This window comes from Macaca fascicularis, chromosome 10 (genome assembly GCF_037993035.2).
Source record: "Macaca fascicularis isolate 582-1 chromosome 10, T2T-MFA8v1.1".
In the NCBI taxonomy this organism is placed as follows: Eukaryota; Metazoa; Chordata; class Mammalia; order Primates; family Cercopithecidae; genus Macaca; species Macaca fascicularis.
In genome coordinates this window covers 62,179,947-62,200,443 of record NC_088384.1, presented here as the reverse complement: position 1 = coordinate 62,200,443, position 20,497 = coordinate 62,179,947, and the positions used below count along the sequence as shown (strand labels likewise).

The 20,497-nt window shown below is 53.4% G+C and overlaps 1 protein-coding gene across 16 annotated transcripts in view; it reads left to right on the top strand.

Moving 5' to 3' along the window:
* Positions 1-8,349, top strand: part of ENTPD6 (ectonucleoside triphosphate diphosphohydrolase 6) — a 31,230-nt gene extending 22,881 nt beyond the window's left edge. For 10 of the 16 annotated variants that reach the window (XM_065522673.2, XM_065522667.2, XM_065522666.2 and 7 more), the window contains 6 exons: positions 231-295; positions 2,888-2,989; positions 4,502-4,642; positions 5,742-5,798; positions 6,851-6,963; positions 7,144-8,349. In XM_065522673.2, the coding sequence (XP_065378745.1) occupies positions 231-295; positions 2,888-2,989; positions 4,502-4,642; positions 5,742-5,798; positions 6,851-6,963; positions 7,144-7,242 (577 nt within the window). In that variant the 3' untranslated portion in view covers positions 7,243-8,349. The remainder of the gene's footprint in view (positions 1-230; positions 296-2,887; positions 2,990-4,501; positions 4,643-5,741; positions 5,799-6,850; positions 6,964-7,143) is intronic. The other 6 variants (XM_074004609.1, XM_074004608.1, XM_074004607.1 and 3 more) reach the window with 2 other exon arrangements.
* Positions 8,350-20,497: the final 12,148 nt, after the last annotated feature.

Genomic DNA, 20,497 nt, shown 5'->3' with positions numbered 1-20,497 from the left:
TGTCTGCAGCTCCTGGATGAGCTTCTGCCATATGATAGGCCCTCGTGTGTTGAATTAATTAGCTAAGTTTCTTCAACTGACAGAAAGAGGCTTTTAGAAGGAGCAGAGAAGCTCACTAACTGCCTTGCTGCAAGCTCCCCCTTCCCCACTCGGGCTGGGTCTCAGAGGTGAGCCTGCCATGCCCTGTACCTGCCATGGCAGCTGCCCTCACTAAGGTGTCGTTCCCACAGCTACCTCGGGCTCGGGCTGATGTCGGCACGCCTGGCGATCCTGGGCGGCGTGGAGGGGCAGCCTGGTGAGTGGACATGTTGCCCCGGGCCCGCTCTTGCAGCCTCTGCCCTCCATTCTCAGTGGGAATGAGGAGCCCCTTGGGAGGGCGGCAGCTTGGCCCTGGGGGAGAGGTCCCTGCTCCCCTTCCGCCCCACTGCTGTCCCGCTGCACGCTAGGCACCCGGCCAGGCCGGGGCATGCGAGTGGAGGGCTGTGCTGCAGACCTTGTTGGTGGCAACCTGATGGGGCAGGAACCCAGGGTGGTGGTGTACCTGTCCACGTTCCAAGGTATTTCTTTCTTTCTTTTGAGACAATGTCTCACTCACTCTGCCACCCAGGCTGGAGTGCAGTAGCATGATCCCAGCTCACTGCAGCCTCTGCCTTCCGGGTTCCAGCAGTTCTCATGCCTCAGCCTCCCCAGTAGCTGGGACTACAGATGTGTACCACCACACCCAGCTAATTTTTGTATTTTTAGTAGAGACGGGGTTTCACCATGTTGGCTAGGCTGGTCTCGAAATCCTGCCTTCAAATGATTGCCTGCCTTGGCTTTCCAAAGTGCTGGGATTACAGGCGTGAGCCACGACACCCAGCCCCAAGTTATTTTTTAAAAGATGCTGGTGAAATCCCTTCTGAAGCACTGAGCTGAAACTGAGGGAACCAGGGAACTGCACACTCATTCCCTACGTTGGGAGCCAGCTTTAGGGATGTGAAGACAGGACCTTGTTCAGACAGCACAGGAGGGCCGTGGGGTGGGTGCTCGGCTCTTGCCATCGGGAAAGGTTTTCTCTCTCGTTTATGATTCCAGCCTTGCAAGAACATCCCACCTCCCTTGCTCTGCGAAGGGTCATGAAATGTGGGCTTGGCCCTTCCTGAGATGTGGAGTTGGCCTGGGGACGCAGCCTGCATCAGGGCCAGGGCCTCTGCTGCTTACAATGGGCATCACAACGGGCATGGACTTAGGAGATCTCAGGATCGCCATGGTCTGCTTCAGGGTCGGGGGCACGGCCCTGAGGCTGGTGGCACCTATATTCCCTGATGGAACTGACCAGGCCACAGAGGCCTTCCCAAGGCCTTAGTGTCTGATGTGTGTATGAGGCGCTCAGCAGCGCCCACGTGTGCTCCCGCCAAATGCCCTTACCTCAGCCCCCAGTGCCCCATTGGCCCAGCACCCCTGCCCACCCCTTCCAAGGGCCTGGTATCTGACAGAGTAGGTTGTTCAACTAGAATTTTCATTCTCCCAGGCATGCCCTACTTCAGTTCTTTCTTTCAAATCGTGGTGTTTATCTTCATAATGGTATTTCTTTTGTTGCAAACAAAAACCATGTCTATGTCTCAGAAACACCTGCAGCCCTTATTCTGGGGCCAAAAAACACCTATTATTTAGCCAATGAGAAAAGCCAGGTACCTCTTTGCCCCTTGTGGTTCCCAGGGAGTCGCGGTTCAGACACTGAGTCGTCTCCCACCCAGCAGAGCAGCAAGAAGGTCTCCTCGTCAGGCTGTACAAAGTGCCTGTTTTGGACACTTGGGGGCTGTGAGGACCCAGGAGAATGAGTCTCTCTGTTTTGTTACTGGTTATTGCATAACAGACCCCCCCAAGTAGAGTGAAAGAACAGCAAACAGCAGTCATGGCTGGAATCTCATGGCTGACCACACAGGCTCATCTGGGTGGCACCTCTGCTGGGGTTCTGGGGATCTGTGCACGTGCCTGTGGCTGTGGTGGCAGTCTAGATCCCCCCGCTGGGGTCCTGGGGGTCTGTGCAGGTGCATATGGCTGTGGCAGCTGTCTAGACCCCCTTGCTGGAGTCCTGGGGGTCTGTGCAGGTACATGTGGCTGTGGCAGCTGTCTAGATCCCCCACTGGGGTCCTGGGAGTCTGTGCAGGTGCATACGGCTGGGGCAGCTGTCTAGACTGGGTCTGTGCACGTGCCTGTTGCTGGGCGGCTATCTAGACCTGGGCGCTCTTCCACATGGCCTTGCCCCAGCAGAGCAGCCTGGGATGCTTTTGCAGTGGCTTTAGAAAAGGAAGGCTACCCTGAGGTCACCATTTCCTGCCCATTCCATCAAGGAAAGCAGGCCCAGGCCAGAGTCCAAGGATGGGACCAGCACCTTTTGGTGGGACAGCAGCCTGCCGTCCTCGAGCATGATGCTGGGGCCAGCCCTGGGACCAATATGCTTTGTTTGCTGATTTTGAGCCCCCGGCTTGTGTGTATTGGAGCAGCAGATTCCATTCAAGGCATGGTGGCACCTGGCGGCACTTGTCCTGGCCCTGCCACCAACCTACCAGCTATTCACCGCCTCAGTCACCTATAAAACTGGGAGATGATGGCTCCCCTCCTAAGAGGACTGTTGTCACACTTCACTGAACAGCCCTTGGCTCAGTACCTGGCACCCAACATGCCCAGGGCCATGGGCTGGGCATGGTCCTGGTAGCGGTGTGCTTCCTGGCTGAAGAGGCTTTGCTGCTGCTTCCCAGGGAGGTGTTGCCTTCCCAGTGGACCTGGAAGCCACTCAGGTTCCCCCATCCAGTGTCAAGCCAGGGCCTCCATGACTCCTGGCTCAGCCCTAGTCCATGGCAGTGATATACCTTCCTTTCTCTTTCCTTTTTAATCTCTGTTTCAGCTAAGGATGGAAAGGAGTTGGTCAGCCCTTGCTTGTCTCCCAGTTTCAAAGGAGAGTGGGAACACGCAGAAGTCACATACAGGGTTTCGGGGCAGAAAGCAGGTACGGGGAAGGTTGCTGCTTGTTGGGTTCTGCGGGAGAGAGTGGCGGCCTCCTCTCCCCCTTGCCTTTCCCACATCCCATGGGACGCTCCACAGGAGGCTCCTGACCTCTCCTTGAAGAGCCTGTACCTGCCCTGGAAGTGAAGGTGGTTCGGCTGCAGGGGCCTGTGCCTGTGCTGAGAGCTGGTTCCTTCCCTCTGCCTCTGCTCAGCACTCCCCTGACTGTCACCAGAAGCTTCCTCCTGAGGGCTGATTTCCTAACAGGCCTGCAGGGAGGAAGGACTGGACCAGCTCGGGGCTCAGATGCAGGACTGGGGCTGGGAGTCCAGGCACCCTGTGCTGTGCTGGGAGGGAGTGAGGGAGGATCTGCTCCTACCTATCCTGCTCGAGGCCATGGAGCCCACTCTTGTCCACTGGCCCTGGGCAGGCTCTGGTGCTCTGCACCCTTGCAGTTTCTTCTGAGAGAAATGTTCAAACACCACTCCCAGACTGGGCACTTAGCATGAGGAGTGTGTGCCTTCAGGAACCGTACAGGTCCCTCCAACTCAGTCACCCACTGGTGCATGTGCTGGGGGGCCGCATCAGGCACAGCAGAAGTGCGCAGCTGCATTCCACAGGAGGAGCCAGACAGTGAAGCTCATCGGAAAGGCCTTCCAGGAGAAATAACCTGGGGGTGGGGGTCTGAGAGGGCGACTGCAGCTGTAACTAGGACAGCCAAGGATGGCCTCGTGGGGTAACATGGGTTCTAAGACAGGAGGTGGTTTAAAGGAACTGCACAGATCTGAAGCAGCAGCACCCCAGGCCGGGCAAACAGCACACACCGGGGCCCTCTGGCAGCTGCTGTGTTTAATGAATGAGGAGGAGGTGGTGTGGCTTGGCGAGGGACAGCAGGAGGAAATGAGATCAAAGGGTCGGAGCGTGGGTCTATGGACCATGGGAACCCTGGAAGCACTTGGAAGGACGGGGCCTGGTGGAGCAGGACTGGGAAAGCTGGGAAGCCGGGTCAAGGTGTGGGGTGTAGAGGCGCCCTCAGATGTCCACACAGTCCATTGGCCTCCGGGGTCCTCTGTTCCTGCTCTCCCCTAAGCCATGGGAGCTTGGCAAGTGAGCTGGGCCTCCGCTTCCTTATCTATGACATAGGGAGGGTGCAGGACCCCCGAGGAGGTGGGACGCAGGCCTGGCAGAGGGGGTATGCAGGGCAGATGGTCCCGACAGGCCAGAGGCTGGCTGGTATCAGGCATCAGCAGCCTCCTCCTCAGAGTCCAGGTCTGCGGCTGCTTCGTGCCCACAGTCTTCGCTCCCTGCCCCGGGACCAACAGTGCCCTGGCTCCTGAGGGCTGCTTTGGACCTTGTGGGGAGCAACCCCAACTTGGGGTGGGGTCTTAGGGGCTTCTGGACCTGCCTTTTCCTGACCATTCAGGTCAGGGTCTCAAGTCCCCTGGGAGGGGCCCCAAGCAGCTTTGAGGCCTGGTGCTCGGAGCCCACTGACTGCTAGCCTTGTGCTTGTCCCCAGTGGCAAGCCTGCACGAGCTGTGTGCTGCCAGAGTGTTAGAGGTCCTTCGGAACAGAGTGCACAGGACGGAGGAAGTGAAGCATGTGGACTTCTATGCTTTCTCCTACTACTACGACCTTGCAGCTGGTGTGGGCCTCATAGGTAAGGGGGCCCGGATGGGCTGAGCAGGAAGTTCCGGGCGGCGGGGGGCGGGCGTGGAGGGCGTGTGCTCCCCAAGGCAGAGGGCTGGTGTCCGGCAAGCAACCCTGTTGCCGCATCCCGGCAGGAGGCCAGAAGTAGATTTGGGAAGGCGTCTCGTCCTGAGTGGGAAGAGATCAGTTCTTGGAGCCCTTCAGTAAAACCTCGTGGCTGGTGACTTGCTGTTGATTCCAGTTCCTGCTAGAAGGCAGGTCCTGCCCTGCACTGGCCCACGTTGTCTCCTGGCTACAGGAGGCCTCCTGTGACCTGCGGGTGGCTGCCCCGTCCCCGTGGGAGGGATCAGCTCACTGAATGTGGAGTCTCTCCGACTCACCCTGCACAGCCCAGGAAGCCAGATTAGGGCGGAAAAGGGTATTCAGAGTTTGCTGAGGCTGGTGGTGGTCAGGCTGTGTGGGGACTCTGGAGGGGGTTGCAGAGTCACTACCATGGTGAGAACATCAGAATGTATGGCCTGTGGTAAGGATAAGAACACTACTTTTTTAAATAAGCTAACACAGTGCTGGCTCTCTGGGCCCCGCGGCCTCCGGTGGGTGTCTGTGCTGACAAAGCTACCGCTGACTGGCCCGGGTGGAAGATGGGTGGTCAAGGTGGAAGGCCACCAATAAACCACCCCTCACTTTATTTTTCAATAACTTTTCTTTCTTTTTTTTTTTTTTTTTACATTTGGGAAACTGAAACCAGAATACTGTTGCTGAGCTCAGTGCTATGGCTTCAGGAAACATTTCAATTTCTCTACTTTTATTTTTCTTAACTTAAAATTTTACTCAATTTGGGGTCCTGGGTTCCTGGTGAGCTCTCTCGGGCGACACTGCAGGGTTGGGATGTGGGGTAACCCTCTCAGCCCCCAAGCCCACCCCACGCCACATCACCCAGAAGCTGCCCTCAGAGCATGTGAGTGGCCGTCTACAGCTGGAAGGCCTGCCTCAGAAGCCAGTCAGTGCCTTGGGGCTCTCAGGCTGGCGTTCCCCGTGCCAGCCTTGTGTCTCAGTGGCATCGCCAGCCTCACGGTGCTCCTGCAGACTGGGTGTTGTGTCCCCCACAGATGCGGAGAAGGGAGGCAGCCTGGTGGTGGGGGACTTTGAGATCGCAGCCAAGTATGGTGAGTGATGCTACGGGGGCCGTCTTAGCAGGTGCAGGTGCTGCATGGTGCTCGTGACGCAGGCGCTGGCCCTGACTCTCCTGGGTGTAGCCCCTCCTAAACGGTGGCCACAGGCAGGGGCCTTGGCAGCCCCAGCTGAGAAAGGACCACCGTCCTCGTCCCACCCCCATGGGGTCGTGAGGAACTGGGTCCCTCGATTCCACTTCCTCTGATGCCATTTTACTACTACTAGGGTAACCCCAAGAGTGATTTCCCCTGGGATGTCCTAGTAAGTTCATGATTGTCACACAACCCTTAAGAAGCCGAGGCCCTGCAGAGTGGAGCCTGGGATGTGGGGTGGAGGGCTGTCCCCGGGGTCGCAGGTGACTAGCCCAGCAGAACCTGTGCCACACACCTTGTCCCTCCACCGTCTCCTTCATGCCTGGTCTAGCAACCAAGCCTTGGCGAACATCTCCTGCTCTTGGTTGCCCTTCCCAATGTGTGGGTCCAAAGAGCTGAACTTTGTACATCTTTCCAGAAAAAGTACTACCCTTCCCCTCCCCCAAAAGTGGCTTTTTTTAAAGCTTTTGTGTCATTTTCCCAGTTGTGCCCATGGACACTGGGTATCCACAACTACAGCAGGAAAAGGCTTTGAGCCATAATCCCAGGACAGTTCTTGGTAGATTTGACCTTCCTCAAAGAGCAGGAGTGGATTGTTCTGAGCTGGTTTTGGTGTTTTCTTTCCCCAGAAAGCTTACGTTTTATTCAGGTTGACACCTGGGAGAGGCGTCCAGGGTCTTAGATGTAGAAATGTGGCTTGGGAGACGTTGGCCCATGACCCTAACACCAGGTGTGAAGTCCCCTTGGAGCCCAGACCCAGTGGCAGCCGAGGTTGCTGCCCACCTGCCTGTGCTGTGCACTAGGCGCCTTCTGCGCTCAGCTGCAGTCTTGTCTGTGAATCCGGAGTGCGGAGCCAGCGGGTGCCTGTAGTGGGTGGAATTGGGGTCTGCACTTGCCCCTCCGCCCCTGGGTGGGAGTCACCTGGAGCCTGAAGGGATGTGTCTCATCCCCAGTGTGTCGGACCCTGGAGACACAGCCACAGAGCAGCCCCTTTGCGTGCATGGACCTCACCTACGTCAGCTTGCTACTCCAGGAGTTCGGCTTTCCCAGGAGCAAAGTGCTGAAGGTAAGGGTGCCCTCAGGGCACACCCCAGCCCCTTTATGGAGTGAGGGGCCTGAAACCACTTCTCTAGTTACTGGGGTTGTGTCCCCCAGCCCATCCCTGGCTTCCAAGGAGCCGCAGCCTCTGATGCACAAGCCTTTCCTGTCTGCGTGATGGTCCCCTCTCCCTCTCTGTCTTTTCAAGCTCACTCGGAAAATTGACAATGTTGAGACCAGCTGGGCTCTGGGGGCCATTTTTCATTACATCGACTCCCTGAACAGACAGAAGAGTCCAGCCTCATAGCAGCCGAGCCACCCCTGTCCCCGTCAGCAGTGTCTGCATAAATCCTCCTGTCCTGGACGTGACTTCATCCTGAGGAGCCACGGTACAGGCCGTGGTGGCACTTTCTGCACACTGACTCTGGGACTTGCAGAAGGCCTGGTGCTGCCCTGGCATCAGCCTCTTCCAGGAACATCTGGCCAGAGGGCTGTCTGGACCTGGGCCCTGCCCAATGCCCCCTGCCTGCCTGGGCTCCAAGTGGGCAGGACCAGGACAGAACCACAGGCACACACTGAGGGGCAGCATGGTTCCCTGCCTACCCCATCCCCGTGCCCCGTCCGCGGGGCTGTGGCTGCTGCCGTGCGTGTCCCTGCGATGGGAGTCTTGTCTCCCAACCTGTCAGTTTCCTCCCCAGGGCAGATCTCCCCTTCCTGCGAGAGTCTGGGAGGTGGTGCAGGCTGTCCTGGCTGCTCTGGGGAAGCCAAGGGACAGCCATCACACCCCTGAGACAGTGGGTCTGGGCGGCACCACTGGCAACTCTGTACTTGAGCGTGTTTGCCTCTTCCTTGGGTATGAATGTGTGAGTTCACCCAGAGGCCTGCTCTCCTCACACCCTGTGTGGTTTGGGGTTAATGATGGAGGGAGACACCTCCTCACGGATGGCAAGTGCCTACTCTTCAGGGAATCTCCCAGCATGGGCGATGCCAGGCGTGAGCTGCTGTAAACAATTTGTGGCTGTGCTGCTTGAGTGACGTCTCTGTCATGTGGGTGCCAAGTGCTTGTGTAGAAACTGTGTTCTGAGCCCCCTTTTCTGGACACCGACTGTGTCCTGTGAATGTATCGCTACTGTGAACCATTGCCGCCTAGCCAGGGCCATGTCTTAGACGCAGCTGTGCTGCGGGTCGGCTGAGCCACAGTCCCAGAACCAAGCTCTCGGTGTCTCGGGCCACAGTCCATCCACCTTGGGCTGACCCCACCTCCTCCATGGACAGTGTGAGCCCCGAGCCATGCGTCCTGCTCAGTGTGGCATGGGTTCCCAGGGCCGAGCCCGCCCCGCTGCTTCAGTGAATGTACAGTGCCCGGCACGAGCTGAACCTCATGTGTTCTACTCCCAATAAAAGGTTGACAGGGGCTTCCCCTCCTCTGGGCTTCCTCTCGTTGAGTGACAGCAGTACTTGCCCACCTGGCACCTGAGATCCCTGTTTACTAAAGCTTAGAAAAACTGCCAAACGGGGTGGTGTATTTCCAGTCCTGTCGACGTCCCTCCTGAGGACGCAGCAGTGGAGGGCCCCTGGGGGCCGGGGCTGGTGAAGGGTCTGGCTAATGGCCCCAGCCCTCCCAGCGTCTGTTGAGCACAGAGCTCCTCCCGTGCCAGGCCAGCAACCCACAGCATGGCCAGGCGAGGCCTGGGCACATCACCTTGGGTGAGCTGCAAGTCTCCACGTCATTGTGTCCAGCAAGGATCTGGTTTTGGTCTGGAAGTGTCCCAAAGGTGTTGCATGCCAGGGAAACTGCAGACCAGCCCATACCCTGAGTGCTTGTGCCTGAAGCCCCCACAACCAACTGTGACAGGAGGACAGGGTCTGGCCCTAGGGCCTCCCAGGGCGCAGCGAATGCTGATGGAGCCACGTGGTAGAGGCCAGCGCAGAGCAGGAAAGGACAGACGAAAAGAGGAACAGTTTCCTCCCTCCCAGAGCCCGGGCCTCACAGTGGGCAGGGGCAGGAGAGGGGTCTGGGCGGAAACCTTCCTGAGGTCTGAGCAGCTGTGTGCCTGCAGGGCACTTGGGGAAGGGACGAAGGGAGGATGGCCACGCTGCACACCAGTGCGGCCCCAACCCTGGAGGCTGGAGGGAGACCTGGGACAGGAATGAACCCCTCAGAGAACTGGAGCCAGCTATTCTCTGCCTAGCAGTCTCCTCAAAACGTAAACCTTGGGGGAAGAGGTCTGGAGGTCAGCGTGTGACACAGGCTGAGAAACAGCAGGAGAGATGGTCCCTCAACGAGTCAAAAGTCGCATTAGGACTAGGGCTAGGAAGCTTGCTTCTGGCGGGCATGACAAGGCCTATCCTCCCCACGCTCACCACCCCGGCCTGGGCTGGGTCCCCGCCAGCACCTTTACTTCCCTAATATCCACTAGCTTAAATATTTAAAGAACTCCGGAGGCTGAGAATCAAACGCATGAAGGTAAAGCCAAAATCAATTTGGTCCATTTAAAGAAGGTCGGTGACCTCATGCCTGAAAAAGGCAAACAACTGGAAGTTTTCCAAAAGTGCACCAAATAAGTCATGGAATATTTCTGGGCCCAGCAAATTATGCAAGTCATTTCTCTCTGAGTGTCTTTTGTGATAATGAAGTAGGCTCTCATTTGTCAAAAATAGCTACACATGCATATCGTAAAAGAAGCAAACTAGGATTGCTTGAAAATTCTGTTCCCTCAGAGGATGTGTGCATTGACGAGCTCAGACAGGTCTCACGCACCCCAACGCCACCCCAGCCCACGTACCCCAGGTCACTTAGCACCCATTGCTGCCCACTGAGCTGCCTCAGTCCTGCAGTGCCCGTGTCTGGATGGCAGGACCGCAGAGCAGTGAGTTTCAGGGCATAAGCAGACGTCGCCACGTTGCCTTCAATCCTACTGGACAAGCATCGGTGCCGGCCTCCACCATGTCCTAACAGCTGCAGCCAATTTAATCTTTGCCATTCTGGCAGATTTAGAAAAATGATAACTGATAGTTTTAATGTGCATGGATCTAATTCATCTGGTATATCTAAGTTGTATTTCTGTGAAACATCTGTTCATATCCCTTGCCAATTTTCTACAAGATTATCATCATTTTTTTAATTGTAGATCTTTATTTATTAAGGAAATTAGCCCATTGTGATATGATGTGTTCAGAATTTATCTTTTTGTGACTTCTAAGTTTCATGTCATAATTAGGAAGGCTTCTCCACAGAGATAGTTTTAAAAGGTAACCAAAAGGTATTTTTATAGTTTTAGTTTCTTAACTTTTTGTTTGTTTGTTTTTGAGACAGAGTCTCACTGTCGGCGAGGCTGGAGTGCAGTGGCACAATTTTGATTTCGGCTCACTGCAACCTGTGGCTCGCAGGCTCAAGCAATTCTCCTGCCTCAGCCTCCCGAGTAGCTGGGATTATAGGCACGTGCCACCACGCCTGGCTAATTTTTGTATTTTTAGTAGAGATGGGGTCTCACCATGTTGGCCAGGCTGGTCTCGAACTCCCGACCTCAGGTAATCCACCCACCTCGGCCTGTCAGAGTGCTGGGATTACAGGCATGAGCCACCGCACCTGGCCTTGTTTTTTAATTATTCATTTATTTATTTATTTTTGAGATAGAATCTCCCTTTGTCACCCAGGCTGGAGTGCAGTGGTGCAATGTGGGCTCACTGCAACCTCTACCTCCCAGGTTCAAGCAATTGTCCTGCCGCATCCTCCTGAGTAACTGGGATTACAGGCACCTGCTACTGGGCCCAGCTAATTTTTGTATCTTTAGTAGAGATGGGGTTTCACAGTCTTGGCCCGGCTGGTTTTGAACTCCTGACCAGGTGATCCGCCCATCTGGGCCTCCTAAAGTGCTGGGATTACAGGCATGAGCCACTGCACCCTACCTTAACATTTTTAAATATGTTCAGGCACAACAAATCATTGTTGCAGGGTGAATTTGATTTTTAGAACCATTTCAGAGTCGTCAGAAGGCAAATGTGGCCAGGCGTGGTGGCTCACGCCTGTAATCCCAGCACTTTGGAGACCGAGGCGGGTGGATCACTTGAGGTCAGGAGTAGGAGACCACCCTGGCCAACATGGTGAAACCCCGTCTCTACTAAACATACCAAAAAAAAAAAAAAAAATTAGCCAGGCATGGTGGTGTGCTCCTGTAATCCCAGCTACTAGGGAGGCTGAGGTGTGAGAATTGCTTGAACCCAGGAGGCAGGGGTTGCAGTGAGCTGAGATCGTGCCACTGCACTCCAGCCTGGGCAACAGTGAAACTCCGTCTCAAGAAAAAAAAAAAAAGGCAAATGTAATATTCAGACTAGGTTAATACCATTTTTGGATAAAATCAAGGATGATGGCCCGGCACGGTGGCTCATGCCTGTAATCCCAGCACTTTGGGAGGCTGAGGTGGGTGAATCACGAGGTCAGGAGTTCGAGACCAGCCTGACCAACATGGTGAAACTCCCCGTCTCTACTAAAAACACAAAAAATTAGCTGGGCCTGGTGGTGCATGCCTGTAGTCCCAGCTACTCTGGAGGCTGAGGCAGGACAATTGCTTGAATCCAGGCGGTGAAGGTTGCAGTGAGCAGAGATTGCGCCACTGCACTCCAGCCTGAGTGACAGAGCAAGACTGAGACTCCATCTCAAAAAATCAAGGATGACGATAGAAATGAGGCAGTTCCACGAGGGAGCTCTCAAGAGTGCGTGGGTCGCAGCCATCAGTGGCAGAGTCCCCCGGCAAGGTCTTTGAGGAGCCACACTTGGGCGTGCAGTCTCTGGTAGAGGTGTTTAATATGACCTGTGTGGAGGCCATGAGATGTGGGGCATGTTTGAAACAACGGGCTGTTCATCTTGCAACAAGGAGCTTTTGGCTGGACAGCAATACGACAGGTGTCTTCACTATTACTGGAGGATTGTCAGACACTGGCTTTTGCCGTGTGGCTCCAGGGGCAACGGAAGTTACGGGGACACTGCTGTCGGGTTTCTCACTCAAGCATTGCTCACTCACGCAATGAACGATGTCCAGGGCTAAGGTGGGCTCGTCCTTGGGATGTGCCCCTTCACCTGTGGGCATCGGGGTGCTTGAGAAAGGAGCCTGCATGAATGAGAGGTTAGAGTCAGGTTCTTCCAGTGTCTTCACGCTCATCAGATTCTTGGATTCTCCTTGAAAATGATTTTGAAAATCATGGTCAGGTAAGCATACTTACCTCTTTCCCCCTTAATTGTAAATGAATAACGGTAGTTGTGTTTATGGAGTGCTTGCTGTGTGTCAGGCATGATGCAAACTGGACTGTGTGTCGTGTGGTCAGAGACTGAATGCTCAGCCTCAAGGCAGGTACCATGCATCTCCATCCTGCCACCGAGAGAGAAGCAGGCCTGCAGGAGCTTGGGGACTTACCTGGACCCGCTGAGACCCGGTTCTGCAGGCTTCCTACACCTAAAACAGTGGGCCACCTTGCCTCCCAAAGTGGGAAGTGTTTCCAGAGGAATGTTTACTGATCACATCAGGCCATGTGCTCATTCTCAAAGGCAAGTCTCTCCCCTGAAGAATCAGCCATCTCCATAACAGTGTGCTTGTAATGCTTACAAAAATAGTTACACAGTTGAGAGAAATAATAACTCCCTCTAGGCCTCACTGCCCCTTTATCATTTTAACAGCCTCTGATGATTTTCCTGTTATTGATTCAGTGGATAAATGTTTCCATTTAAGAGCTTAAGTGCAGCCTTGTGAATCTTACTACCTGCCACATGATTTACATCGTTCAGAAGCAGCCATCCCCCTATAAGGACTCCTGTTTCAAGAAACCTCTCTAGAGGTCAGAAGAGCCCACAGCCAAGTTTTATGGCACAGCACAGGGAGGTAGGATGGCTCTAAATACAGCGTCCAAGAGGGTCGAGTGTTCAACTGGCACAGAGATGTGGTTCCTTCAGACCTACCAGGGAGGACAGCCAGGGATCGCATGGTTTTGTAAATTAAAATGCCCAAACTCATAGGTCTGCAAGGACTTACCTTAAAGCAACAGGGAGGCTGGGTGTGGTGACTCACACCTATAATCCCAACACTTTGGAAGGCTGAGGTGGGCAAATCACAAGGTCAGGAGTTTGAGACCAGCCTGGCCAATATGGTGAAACCCCATCTCTACTAAAAATACAAATATTGGCCAGGCATGGTGGCAGGCACCTGTAGTCCTAGCAACTCGGGAGGCTGAGGCAGGAGAATCACTTGAACCCGGGAGGCAGAGGTTGCAGTGAGCCGAGATCACGCCACTGTGTCTCAAATAAATAAATAAATAAATAAATAAATAAATAAATAAAGCAACAGGGAGAGGCTGGATGCAGTGGCTCACGCCTGTAATCCCAGCACTTTGGGAGGCCAAGGCGGGCGGATCACGAGGTCAGGAGTTCAAGACCAACCTGGCCAACACAGTGAAACCCTGTCTGTATTAAAAATATAAGAATTAGCCAGGCATGATGGCCCATGCCTGTAATCCTAGCTACTTGAGAGGCTGAGGCACAAGAATCACTTGAACCTGGGAGGCAGAGGTTGCAGTGAGCCGAGATCGTGCTGCTGCACTCCAACCTAGGGGGCAAAGCAAAACTCTCAAAAAAACAACGAAAAAACAGGGAGAGTTTTCCTGTTGATAGTCCCCTGGGCTGTCTCCTGTTTGGGGCTTTATGAATAAGGCTTCTGTGACCATTCTTGTGCAAGTCTTTTATAGGCACATGTTTTTATTTCATTTGGATGAATATCTAAAGGCAGAATGGCTGGGTCATATGGCATGTGAATGTTTAACTTTATAAGAACCTACTGGGCTCGGCGCAGTGGCTCACACCTGTAATCCCAGCATTTTGGGAGGCCGAGGCGGGCAGATCATGAGGTCAAGAGATCAAGACCATCCTGGTCAACATGGTGAAACCCTGTCTCTACTAAAAATACAAAAATTAGCTGGGTGTGGTGATGTGTGCCTGAGTCCCAGCTACTCAGGAGGTTGAGGCAGGAGAATTGCTTGAACCCAGGAGGCAGAGGTTGCGGTGAGCCAAGATTGCGCCACTGCACTCCAGCCTGGCAACAGAGTGAGACTGTGTCTCAAAATAAAAAAAGAACCTACCAAACCATTTTCCAACACAGCTGTAACAATTTACACTCCCATTAGCAGTGTGTGAGAGTTCCTGTATAATATAAACCAGGGTTTTCAGCTTTCTATACATTAAGAGATTTCGAAGGACTTTTTTTTTTTACTGACTCTCCAGACATTGGCATAGTATTCAGCCTTAAAAAGAACTGAATTTCTAGCCGGGTGCGGTGGCTCACGCCTGTAATCCCAGCACTTTGGGAGGCTGAGGTGGGCGGATCACAAGGTCAGGAGTTTAAGACCAGCCTGGCCAACATGGTGAAACCACGTCTCTACTAAAAATACAAAAATAAAATTACCTGGGTGTGGTGGTGAGCAACTGTAAACCCAGCTACTTGGGAGGCTGAGGCAGGAGAATCGCTTGAACCCAGTAGGCGGAGGTTGTGGTGAGCCGATATTGTGCCATTGCACTCCAGCCTGGGCAACAAAGCAAGACTCAAAAAAAAAAATTAAATTTCTGACCCATGCCGCAACATGGTGAACCTTGGAAACATTATGCTAAAGTGAAAAAAGCTAGACACAAAGGACTCCGTAGTGTATAATTCCGTTTATGTGAAATGGCCCATCCACAGAGACAGATTGGTGGTTGCCAGGAGCTGGGGTAGGGGAGAAGGAAGAGTGACTGGTGCGCAGGGCTTTTGGGGGGTGATGAAAAAGTTTAACACTTAGATTATGGTGATGCTCGCACAACTCCGTAAATATACAGTAAACCATGGACTTGTGCACTTAAACAGGTAGCTTTCTGCTATAAAAATCTCTCAGTAAAGCAGTTTGAAAAATGAAGACTCGAACTCTAGAAGGCAACAGTCTGAAAACAATAGGTTTCCTCCAGAGAGTTCCCTTGAGGTAAAGCTCATGCTTGTCTGAGAGCAGATGACCTTCCCTTGTCTTTTCAAACCTTAGACTCTTTTCAGTCTTGTCCTTGTCTCACCTTAGACCCTGAGAGGAGTATCAGACCTACTCGTTTGCTGGTGAACCCAAGTCCAGCAGGTGCTGCCCTGGTGCAGGGATCCCTCAGCCACCTGTTGAGTGGCGGGAGGTTGCCTGTAAAAAGGAAGGAATTGAAATCCCCACACTAGGGATATTGGTCCTCCTCCACACCCCCACCCCGGCATTTCCTAGTGCAGCCAGCGATCCTCTTCTGTTTTCTCAGTGGGTGCGCCTGGCCTGGACTCCACCCAAGCCAAACAGCCGAGGTGAAACGGTTGGGCAGAGCAAACAGGCTTTCGCCAGGAGTCTTCCTTTACTTTCCCTTGGACAAATCACACTGGGCTCAAAGCCCCCGCTGGAATTCCTCCTGCTGCTGCAAGGCTCAGAGTGGCCACATCACCTGCCTGATGGAGTCATGAGTCACTAGCTCTCTCTGGGTTTTACCTTGACCTAGTGAATGTTTTTCTAAGAATATTTTCTTATTGAGGTATCATTTTCATATAATAGGACACACAGATCTTAGGTGTACAGTTCAAGTCATTTTGGCAAATGCATGCACCCATGTGGCTCACACCCCTATCAAAATAGAGAACGTTGCTATTACCCCAGAAAACTCCGTGAGTACCCTGCCCCTGGACTCTAGCAGCCCCTGTCTGGTGTCCATCATGACATATTACTGTCACCCGTTCTGGAACGTTATGTAGATGGCATCGTCCAGTGTCTGCTCTTGTGTGTCTGGCCTTCAGCTAAGCATGGTGTTTGTGAGATTCATGCAGGTGGATGCATGCAGCTCATTCCTTTTCATTGCTGAATAGTAATTAATTATTTCAATATAGCACACTTTGTTTCTTCATTTGCCTGTTGATAGTCCCCTGGGCTGTTTCCTGTTTGGAGCTTTATGAATAAGACTTCTGTGACCATTCTTGTGCAAGTCTTTTATAGGCATATGTTTTTATTTCTTTTAGATGAATATCTAAAGGCAGAATGGCTGGGTCATATGGCATGTGAATGTTTAACTTTATAAGAACCTACCTACTGGTTATAACCGGTTATAAGAACCTACCAACACAGCTATAACATTTTACTCTCCCATTAGCAGTGTGTGAGAATTCCAGTTGCTCCACATCCATGCTAGCACTTGGTACTGTCTGTAATTTTAATATTAACTGTTCCGGGGGGAGTACTGCTATCCTATTATGCTGTTGTCGTTTTTTTAAAACATAGGGTCTCACTAAGTTGCCCAGGCTGGACTCAAACTCCTGAGCTCAAGTGATTCTCCCACCTCAGCTTTGGAGTAGCTGGAACTACAGCTGCATGCCACCAAACCTGGCTCCATTGAGTTTTAATGTGCATCACCCTGAGTGAGGTAGTGAATTTTAAAGGAGCCTCCAAGAATCCTCCTGCCCAGGCCAGCCTGCCTCCCCTCCCAAGCACCCTATTGCCTGGCATGCTGCATACAGAACCGATGGGACTCCTTCATAAGGATTCACCTGTGAGCCTGTATGTGTAAGGCAGCGCTACAGACGTGGGTTCCTTGCCCAGAGGTCCACACTCCAGGGTAGTGAATGGCCAACTCTTTTCGTAAAGAGCAGCCAGTAAATATTTCAGGCTTTGCAGGTCGTGCAGTCTCTGTTTTGGCTGCTCACCTCTGCTGTCGAAGGGTGACAGAACCTTAGACAACCATAAATGAATGAGAGAAGCTGCGTCCCAACTTGATTTATGGACACTGAAATTCAATTTTCATATTGTTTTAACACCATGATTACTTGGATTTTTTTTCAATAATTTTAAAATGTAAAAGGTATTCCTAGCTTGAGAGCCGTACCAAAACAGTGGGGTTACCAGATCCAGAGGCTCCTGTGCTTGGTGCCCCGTTTCAGGCAGGCAGAGCAGCCAGCTCAGGGCCCTTCTGCACTAGGCAGGCTCTCAGGAGCGTCTTCACAGTGAACCAGGCCAGCCCTGCGGAGCTCCAGCATCCCACCTGCTCCAGGAGGCAGCTTCCCCAGGATGAGTCCAGGTGGGGACCCACACCACTCCCAAGGGAAACACCGATGGGCCAGAGGAGGGCGAGAGCCAGGCGGGGAAGGGCTTGAGAGTGCCAGATTGGTGTCCACAGCCCCTCCCTGCCCAGCAGGCGGCTCCCAAGCTCCCTGATTATGGGCTTCCTCTGTCTCCCTCCAGCCTCGCTGACCTCAGTACTGCTCCCTGCTCACCTGGTCCCTTCGGAATCCACACATCAGGATGCCCACTAGCTTTGGCCCACTGTTCGCCTTCACCCTGGCCACCTCCTCAAGTCTGTCTTTGCCCTGCCCATGCCCAGCCTGGGGACCTGCCAGGAAGGGGTCTGGGGTGGGGGTGTAGGATTATTGTCTTTCTTGTGAGGTAGTGGTTTGCAGGAAGGGTGTTGGGCTCAGATCTCCATCTGGGGAGTGGAGTCTGCACCCTGTGGAGGCTCTGAGGAGGGGCCCAGGAGGCAGGAGGACCTGTGTGGAGTCTACTGCAGGGCCCCCAGCAACAGGACCCCAAGAGCAGTAGCCACGGGTTGGAAGAGGGTTGTGCATCCCCACAAGGAACAAAACACAATGGCCGGGTGTGGTGGCTCATGCCTGTAATCCCTGCACTTTGGGAGGCCGAGGTGCGTGGATCACCTGAGGTTAGGAGTTTGAGACCAGCCTGGCCAAACTGATGAAACCCCCTCTCTACTAAAAATACAAAAAATTAGACGGGCACGGTGGCGGGTGCCTGTAATTCCAGCTACTCAGGAAGCTGAGGCAGAAGAATCGCTTGAACCCAGGAGGCAGAGGTTGCAATGAACTTATATTGCGCCAAAATAAAAAAAAGGAAGTCAAGTCTTGAGCTGGTGGCTCCTGGCCTCCTCCTGGGAAGACTGGCTGCTGGGCAGATTCTTTGTAGCTTGTGGAGAAGGCCTGGGCGTCGCTGGCACCACTGGTCTTAATGAAGGACCTAAAGCCCTGTTGAGTGTGGGGAGGGCCAAGAGGCATTGGATAAGGTAGGGAATGACCGTGGGATGTGGGACCCCGCAGGCCCGTGGCCCAGGTCTGGGGAGGTCCACCACACCTATAGACGCTGCCCACAAGGGGGTGGTTGCCAAGTGTGCCCGCAGTGCACTTTCACACTTGTATACACCAGACAGCGATGAGGAGCTTCTCCAGACCCCACTCCTCACAGCCCCTCCAGTTGCACACAGCGGGAGGTTCAGCCACTTCCTTCCTAACAGGGTAGAGGTCTGACACCTGAGGGCTTCAGGGAACAGGATGTGCTCTTTTGGGCTGGTCCCTCACACAGCATTACTCATCCATGTGGGAGAGCAAAGTCGTAGATGACTCATCCTTGTGTTGATGTGAATATGCCACAGTGTATTTATCCATTCCAGTGATGATAGACGTTTGCATCGTTTCCAGTTTGGGACTGTTCTGAATAGGGCTGTTCTGAACGTTCTTGTACATGCCTTGGGGTGAGCATAAGTATTCATTTCTGTTGGATGTTTTCTTTGGAGTAGAATTGCTGGGTCATAGGGAGGCGTTTGTTTAGTGAACACTGCCGGTTTTTCAAAGGGATTGTACTAACCTATAAGGAGTTGTGTTGATGTGGAAACTGAAGGCGCCGAGAAGCACATTAGGGTCAGTGGGTGACATCAGGGACACCCCCAAACTGATATTGAGGGGGTCCAACTTGAGGTGTTCAGGACCATTTCACAGGCGTCCCAAAGGACAGGGGCTCCAGCTGACACTGTCAGTCCTGACAAGAGAGGACTGAAATAGAATCTCCAGCATTTGCTGTAGGATTTGGATTTGAGGGGCTGTGAAAGGGGAGAATCTTGGAAATGCCAGGCTGGGAGTCTGGAGATGGAGAGCAGGATGTTTTGATGGAACTGTGGGCCGTGGAGACACAGGCTGAGGAAGGAGTCGGAGCCCAGGCAGGCTGGCAGGCTGGGCAAGTCCCATGGGTTCAGAGAAGGGGCAAGGGTTTGAATGCCCTCCCCTCCAGAACTTGTGTTGAATTTCAATTGTTGGTGTAATAGTATTGGGAGGTGGGGCCTTTAAGAGGCGATTAAGCCGTGAGGGCTGCACCCTTATGGTGGGTTTAATGCCTTAGTGAAAGGGCTTTGGGACTGGGTTCTCTCTTGGCTTTTCACTTTCTGCCATGTGAGCATGCAGCCCTCCTCCCCTCCGGAGGACACACCGTGCAAAAGACACCATGGAAGAAGCAAAGGGCCTCACCAGGCCCCAAACCTGCTGGCATCTTGACCATGCACTGAGAAGGACACGCCATCCTTAGACTTTTCAGCCCCCAGAACTGTGAGGTTGTATTCGTTCATTTTTGCATTTCTCTAAATACTTGAGACTGGATTATTTATAAAGAAAAGAGGTTTAATTGGCTCATAGTTCTGCAGGCTGTACAGGAAGCCTAGTACTGATGTCTGCTCAGCCTCTGTGGCGGCCTCAGGAATCTTACAGTTATGGTGGAAGGCGAGGTGGGAGGCAGCAGATCACATGGCCAGAGCAGAAGCAAGGGGTGGGGCCCACACTTTTAACCAGATTTCATGAAAACTCACTATCTTGAGAACAGCATCAAGGAGATGGTGCTAAACCATTCATGAGAAATCCACCCCATTATCGAGTCACCTCTCACCAGGCCCCACCTCCAAAACAACATGATTACAATTCACCATGAGGTTTGGGTGGGAGCACAGACCCGAACCGTATCAGAGGTCTTGTGTTTTGTGTGGATGTGAAGCTCAGTGCCTGGCTGGCAGCAGGTGCACTGCAGATAGAGCCAGTGTCTGATGAATGAAGGAAGGGTCCTTTGCTGGTGGGGTCTGGGTCTCACTGACCTGCTGTCCCCTCGGGGCCTAACGGGTGGGAAGTGGCCAGATGGAGGACTCCTCCTGGGTTGTCTGAGGACACCGGGCCGGCGCACTTGGGTGGCGCAGAGGCAGTTCCTAGGGACACTTGTTTTCCAGCGCCATTTCCACAGGTGCTGTGCTCATCCTTCTCACATTAATTCAGGCCAGCTGAAGAGAGCCAGGCTTTCTCAGTGTGAACTTAACCTGTCCTCTGGAGAGGCAGACATTTTAACAGCCAGGCCCATGGGTGCACTGGAATCTTCCACTCAGTACTATGCTGGCAGGTTTGTGTTGGCCAGAACGGGTGGGAGGACCCCTGAGCGTCTTAAGTGCCGATTTCATCCCGGGCCTGATACTAACTAAGCAGGAAGTGGCGGGGTGCAGACATGCATATCAGTGGCTCAGCCTGGCCTTCTGAGCCCTGCCCCTTGGATGAAACCCACCGCCTGGTCACTATGGGGCAGCAGGGAGTGCAGTCCATTGCTGAGCTCCACAGTGACCACCACAGCTCCCAGGGTGGGCCCATTTAACATATACCCTCTCCCCCAAAGTCAGGACATGTTTCTGACTTGGAAGACAGCAGGGTGGTGGCCCCAGGGTGTGACCAGCTTGCTGTCTC